At 35.4% G+C, this 7686-nt stretch overlaps 1 protein-coding gene across 1 annotated transcript; it reads right to left on the bottom strand.

The window, feature by feature from the left end:
* Positions 1-1491: 1491 nt before the first annotated feature.
* On the bottom strand, positions 1492-5790 carry LOC132554334 (uncharacterized). Its single transcript, XM_060218640.1, has 2 exons — positions 3451-5790; positions 1492-3117 (listed from the first exon to the last, which is right to left on the bottom strand). Exons 1-2 carry the CDS (start codon positions 5788-5790, stop codon positions 1492-1494), a joined length of 3966 nt encoding a protein of 1321 aa, XP_060074623.1.
* Between the last annotated feature and the right edge of the window lie 1896 nt (positions 5791-7686).

The following is a 7686-nucleotide window of genomic DNA, read 5'->3' as shown; positions in this document are numbered from 1 at the left end:
GCTGGGATTCAGCCAAACGGAATAGTGGTAACTCGCACAACAGACTCAATACTCTTCAAAGAGTATGCTGGGATTCAGGCAAACGGAATAGTGGTAACTCGCACAACAGACTCAATACTCTTCATAGAGTATGCTGGGATTCAGGCAAACGAAATAGTGGTAACTCGCACAGCAGACTCAATACACTGTTTATTCATAAAATTTATATTTAGATACGTTAATTAACAGGAAAATCAAGAAATTAAATGGTGTCAGTGTCTTTTCAAACTATACGGTCACCCTTATTCATGTATGTAATACTTGTAGGTATGATGTCACTTCCTGCATGAATACCCATTAAAGAATATTTGAAGAAAAAACCAACAAAAACATCTCGATGGCACAACCAGAACGTGGTTTGAGCTGGAAAAGTCTTTGTGGAGGATAGGCAGTAAACATTTAATACAGCTTTGCTGGTCACATACAAAAACCAAATTGAATTCCGTGCTTATCGATGTTAATAAATGTTTACTGCCGAAAAGTAACATAAGCCATGATTCCCATCAATATAATCAAACGGTGAAACAATTCAATCTAAAGTATACCAACAACTACTAGTACTAGTTTCACTTAAATACATTGAATTATAGACAATATCATAAACAAATTTAGTCACTTAAGTACATGTATTTAAACCGCTAAAATGTTACTGTTTACATAGGACGAGTAGAGGATTACCATAGAAGTCTGATAACTGAATTATGTAGTCGGTAAATGATAGATATGTTGTTGCTAATATAATTGTATATAACCTAGTTATAATAATCCGTCATATCAGCGTCATTAAGCATGTGCTCAGCCTTGTTTATTCCATCGTATCGATTGTTACAAGGGCCTAATGACGCACATACTTATTGAAAATGAATTGCTAGAATTTCCAGCAAATAAAATATGCATAAGTCTTTACTAGTGATTAATAGCAAACGTTCTCCAGCTCACCGTGACGTATCACAGTCATTAATAACTAGCCTTAGGTGCCTCGTGAAGTAAGCCACATTTACATATTTAAACATTGGCTCATTTTTCATCAAATACCATGCCAACAATTTGTAATTATAATATCTATGTTTTGTGTTTTCGCTCTAATTTTATCATTTTTGTTCGACTATAAAGTATTCACATTAACAAAGATTGTACAAAAGACACACAGATGAATGATGAATTCCAATACAAATTTAGAATTATACACAACCTAGGTAAACAATGAATTAAACTGTATCATACAACTTCTTCGCCCTTCTAGGCGACTAACAGTAGTTTTAATACAACAGATGTTATAAAACAAGTATGGAGGATGTAACGAATAAATATAATTAGCAAAAAAATAAATATCATTGAAAATGATACTGCTGTTATTGGATAAACTATTAAGAATATTATTCTGAGAAGAAATCACTTCTCATATGTATTTTTCTTATCCGTTGTAACTAAACAATATTGTTTCTTTACATTTCAGCGGCTTTCTGACGAAGAACTAAGAGCAACGCTGCTTGTCTGAGTAGCTGGTGGGGAGATGGTTCTGCTAAGTCTCCGACTCGCGTTTTCATAACCTTCTTTCAACAGTACGTAAACCCTTTTATTGACAATAAATCCAAGAAAAATCAACACACCCTGACTGCCATTCAAAATTGTAGTTAGATACGAAACTACCGACAGAGGAAAAAATGCTTCAATTACCGTTGCTAACCAAGAGACACCTGTTATAATAAACAATTTGACATAGATTCCAAAATGGCGGTGATTTTCCTGGTTACTGTCTACGCGAGGAGTATTACGTATCTTATAGGCCGTGATTGAAAAGAAAATTATGTTCGACAAACAAACTAAGATTACTGGAAGCAAAAACGTTACAATAAATGATATTTTACTTGATATGAAACATTTGTCAACTCCGTACCCAGTTGTCTGCCCTTTGTTGAAGCCAAGTGTAAATACAGTATTAACAAAGACGATGACAACCGGAAGTCCGAATGAGTACATAACATATTTTCTTAACGTCTTCACTTTGTTATGTAGAGCGTGATAACTACCTATTCCACTGAAAACCCGGAACATATGAAACGAACAAATATTCACACACCCAAACATTGACAACCACAACACGTGCAAAATTATACCAATGACTTCACAAAATGTTGAATCTAGAGATACTGTTAATCCAAACTGGAACGATAATTGTGTGAAGAACAGGGCAAACACCAGACACATGTTATTGATGCCTGGTATGGACTGGAGGGTTGGATTTACAAGATAGACAATGAATGTGAGAAAGAGACATATCAGGGAAGCGATATTACAGACTAGAGTTAGGATGGCAAGGGCAGAGTCTACATCTTCAAACACTGGGTCCGAAATGGCTTCTACATCTTCCACACAAACACGGACTCTTCCGTGGGAAGATCTTTGGAATTTGTCAAACGGAAGAGTCTTTCCGATGCTGTGAATCGTTAGCTCCATTTTAATCATGTTGATGTCATACTCGTCACTTTCCAGTTCAATTTGTTGACATAAAAGAACTTTTGATACATAGACCGACCTAAATGTCTGCCATGGAACAAAACTATGATCTGAAAATCTTTGAATGTAACATGTTTCTTTGAATGAGGCTTTCTGGATAATCGAAGGTGTCATCACAGCTGTAAGACTTGTCTTGGCAGCAAGTTCTAAAACTTTGATTCTCTTAATAGTCACATTCCATAGATCAGATGTGTTTTCCAACAAAGAATTTTCCGTCCGAAAACGTGGTACGTATCCCTCAATATGAAGCGTTGTATACAGAAACAGTTTGATGTTTTCTGTGTTGATATATGCCGAGTTCGATTCGCACGGAAAATTAGATAAAAGAAGAAAATTATCAAATTTAAATTCTCTTACCCCGAACATTTTAGAAATATGCTGTTTGATACCAATTTCCACAGACTTAAGGAAATCTAGAGCGTTTGTGTTGTTTCCTTGGAGATGACCATTGAATTCGATGGATAATGTGTACCGTAAATTGTTCGTTATCGTCAATAAAGGGATGCAACTGCTATCGTTAAGAACTTTTCCGGGAAAACATGATATGTTACGACATTGGTCCTGCAAGTAAAAGATTGTAAGTACATTAATAATGATCTTGTTTACCACCGTCATCGACGAAATTTGACATAATTGCACTTAATTGGTCATTTACATTGGTGATAAATAAATATTCTCAGTTGTCAAAAATAAATTATTCATAAATATCTATAATTAAAGTAAACACAATTTTTCATATGAGAACTATGAAAAACATTATTTTAGTTAAGGTTTGTAGAAAAGGAGTGAACATATTAGGAATGGATATGTCCACTGTTATCACAAAACATATTAGGAAGGGATTTGTCCTCTACACGTCACTGATCATTTGATGTGATATTATTGTCTTCCTACCTTGCGATAATCGTATATTTGATGTTTCCGACATCTCTCACCATTCACTTCAGGTTGAGAGTCATCGTACTCCGCGACAGAAAATATAGACCGGAAAGTCAGTTGGAACGAGAACGAAGGATCAGTTCTGGATCGTGGTGACAGATCCGACCTATGACCTTGTGGATCTGGAAGTATTTCTGGAATTCCCGCTGAATTACAGATTTCACAAAATATGTTTTTATATTGCGGATAGCTGTATATTCTCGGGAAGAGATGACACGCTTTCTCGTAGTTCATATTGTAATGCTGCCATTGTCCAGTTTCGTTACAGGTTGAAATGACGTCAGTAACCACATGTTCCGGATTACACAGGTAACAGTAGAAATTTTTGAATCTTTTATATCCTGCTAAGGTGTTGCCGGGGGCTATCTCACACGCCCACGCGACATCTGGGTCAAACACAGGCCAGTTTCCAGTGACGTTACATCTACTAACGAGCCGTGTGTGTTTGATACATTTAACCAGTGGGAAGTTAGGATTGAATCGTTGAGTTCCTCTGTTCATGCGAAACTGAACATCACAATTTATATGTTTTGAGAGGTTTATTACATCCATGAACGACACAAGATGGCTAAAATCTAAAACAGATTCACACATGATGTTAACGTCAGATAAAAAGTAGTTTTTTCGTTTTGCAATTTTTTCTATTCTATTCGTCGGATTTATCTGGGTAATATTTCTGTTACACAGGTAACAGTCAAAACTCTTGTAATGCGTATTCTGTATTCGTTCAACCAGTGGTAGGAATGAACTTGCATCCGTCGGATTATTGGATGTGCATCGGTTCCGGATGACTGGATGTCCCGCGTCATTCCAACAACCATCCGTAACGAATACATTTTTAGTATTATGTTGTCGTTGGTTTGATCTTACTGCAAACGTATCGATACATGATGCTGGATAAGTCAACGAGGCGTCAAGACAGCATATCCTCCCGGGACGAAACAGACAGGAGGATGGCTGACAGGAGCATTTCTTAAACACTACCAATACGTATTGTAACGGGACTAAGGCGTTATCACAAAACTGGTCAAAGGGGCGGACTGCAAACATTTTGTAGATCAAGTTTGTGACATTGAGATGCCTGTCATTCTTTCTTACGATTAAACTCTTTTCAGGTCTATCAACATGCATATCAATATTAATGTCGATAGGTAACCCCTGCATGTTGAGAACAGTATAGATGTAGCGTAGGTGATTCGTCCGAATCTTGCCTGTCTTTATGATATACGAATAAAAGCGAGTTCGTTTTCTAGCAATGATAGACATTTTTTCTTTAATGGCGGTAGTGACGTCATAGAACATTTCATTGTCGTTGGCTATCCTGTTACATAGATAACAAAATATGTTTTTGAATGGACGTGTATTTTGTGAAGCTGAATGGTACAAACACGCGCGTTCTAAACCCGCGTCATAAGGATACCACATCCCGGTCGTATTGCATCGGCCGATGACGTCATCAGATATATGTGTAGGTGGATTACACATGTAACAAAACACATTTTTGTATTGGCGGAATTGTAATTGATATGTCGACTCGCATGCTAATTTGATTGCCTGATTGAATGCTTTCCAAGATCCGAAAACGTTACAAGAACGGGTAATCTTTTTATCTTTAGGTTGTATTTTAAGTTCACACGGGCGAACTGGGTGCTGCATCGGGGTATACCTCATTCGACATTTTCTATTACGAGCTTGATCAATGATTTCCTGATATGTCGATAGAAAATTAAAATCGGCGAACTTGAGACAGTCAATATCGAGGATCCAGTTAGATGTGTTATTTTCACCATTACATTTTGCACAATATTTGTTTTTATAACTAACTGGGAACTTTGTCGAGGCAACCGGCGGTCGAATAAGCAGTTCTTTAATTGAATATGTTTTTTCACATCTGTTTCGGTCTCTACTTCCGGTTCCGTTTGGGCATGAACTGACGATTTCATAAGATGGTGGTTTGGGTGTAAGTTTTCTAATTTTAGACGAATAAGTTGCATTTAAAAGCGTGGTGTTAACACAGGTCATCGGTGGCAAAGCAAAGTATACATCCGGGCAACAGTCACCACGTGACATGCATTCGTTATCACAATGACAAGTGGGACACACCCCCGTGATGTTGTATGATTCGTCCGGGGCTGGGAAAGTCAACATTGGGAAATTTGAAATATGACAAATATAGTCATATCCACACATTAACAGAAACTGATGAATCAAAGTGTTCAGATCGGTTTTCCTTCCAAATGTGAAAGATTCATTCGTCTGCGAAAATATGACCACGTTTGAAGCAAATATTATCATAACTGCTGATTTGATATGTATATATTGAAACATCATGTTTACCTGCAAGAAATCAAAATCACATTTAACAATGATTTAGCATCGTTTATATCATGAAAATAGGAGAACATGTAGCATATAGAATTGACGTTTTAGAGTCTAACAGAAACGAATTTTCCCAAAGTTAGAATGGAATCAATCATACAACATAACGTAATTAATCTTATATCTCGATCATTCTATTGATGGCAGTTGGCATCAATTAACCGTGATTAAAATATTAACATTCAAATATTAAATTTACTTTTACAATAATTTATATCAAAATCGATTTGATAACAGTTCCTTCAGTTACCTTTTATAGTAAAAAAATAAATACAATTTAATTATGTTTGTCATTGCAAAGTCAATGAGTCGTGAAATCGACTGTCAAATCAGGGATAATTCTGAATTAGATCCATTTTCACACACCTTTTATATTGGAGCAGTGCAACAGAATATCACTGATATATATATATATATATCATAGGGAAATCTAACTTCGGAACAAACAATTGACAACATCATTATATTGCATGATTTGTGTCATTTCACTTTTCTACTGACAGACAGTGTCGGACCGAGGATAAAACATGGTGAAAGTGGATCCTCAACCAGAAAGGATTGATGAAATTACAAGGTATATATGTATATAAATCAAAATTGTAACAGCAATTTTTACCACTGTTTCATTTACACACAAAAATAGCAGATCACAAATACTTACCATCAATGGTTGCTGTCGTGTCGATTTGGCCTTAAACAGTTCTCCTTCATTTACAGATAATCACCTTATTTCATTTTCACATCCTTCTTTAGGGTTAGTGGATAAACTTTCCTTATTTCGATAAACTACACTATCAAATTCGTATACCACATACCTGCATATGTGCATGTCATCATTAAAATAGATTTGTCGACCTGTCTCATTGGTGTAATAGCCCATTAAAATGGTAACAGGTTGTCATATAAACATATACACAACGCGCGGGATGTTATCAATTTTTTTTGGTTCGGATGATTGATGATAATATATCTGTCATAATGACGTTATCATAATTATGTCGACTATAAGGATGTAAGAAATGACTGAACATGTCTATCAAAAACTGCTATTTTTACTTACGTTGGCATCTCGATAAAAAAAGAAGAAAGGTCCGATAATTTGTCAATTTCAATCGCTTTCACTACGACCCTCTACAATTCATTACCAGTTCTCAGATATGTGACCGAGGTTATCGTACGGTCCGTACACTTGTGTAGTTTTGTGTTGCTATCATGACGATATTGAAATTCTATTATAAACAACAATATATATTATAACCTCCTTTATTTTAATCGTATTAAGGATATGTTCTATATCCTTGGCTAGTTTGATATTTTTGTCTGTCTAATTTTGTTTTACCATTCAGTTTTTCCACTTTTGATATGAGCGTTGATGTCATGATGATTTTTAAAAATGCTTATCATACTTCTTGATAGAAATATGTTATTTTGGTTTCGTTGTAGAAGAAGATCGATGTAAATATCTGATACAGAAGAGTCTATCGTGTCCTTGATTTCCGATACTGGTGGATATATACGACGGACATGGTTGATTTCAGTTGTTTAATGGTTAGATATCATTAATTGATTTATAATTGATGGACTAGGGATTAACGACAAAACATCTAGCAGATAAGAATGACAAAGTTAACAGCTGAGTAAACAGATAACCAACTTTAAAACATTGAGCAATATTTCACTGAATTTATTCTCATCGTCACAAAATTAAAAGATTGAAATAATTCTCAGCAGAGTCAAACATATATATATATATATCAAAAAAGATAAAAGCTTTGTGTATGGTACATATAGAAGATCAAAACATTAACATTA

Source organism: Ylistrum balloti, unplaced genomic scaffold, assembly GCF_031769215.1.
Source record: "Ylistrum balloti isolate Yb309-2 unplaced genomic scaffold, AGI_CSIRO_Ybal_v1 Utg370392, whole genome shotgun sequence".
Taxonomy (NCBI): domain Eukaryota; kingdom Metazoa; phylum Mollusca; class Bivalvia; order Pectinida; family Pectinidae; genus Ylistrum; species Ylistrum balloti.
The sequence above is the reverse complement of the archived record's forward strand: the minus strand, read 5'-3'. Positions and strand labels throughout refer to the sequence as shown.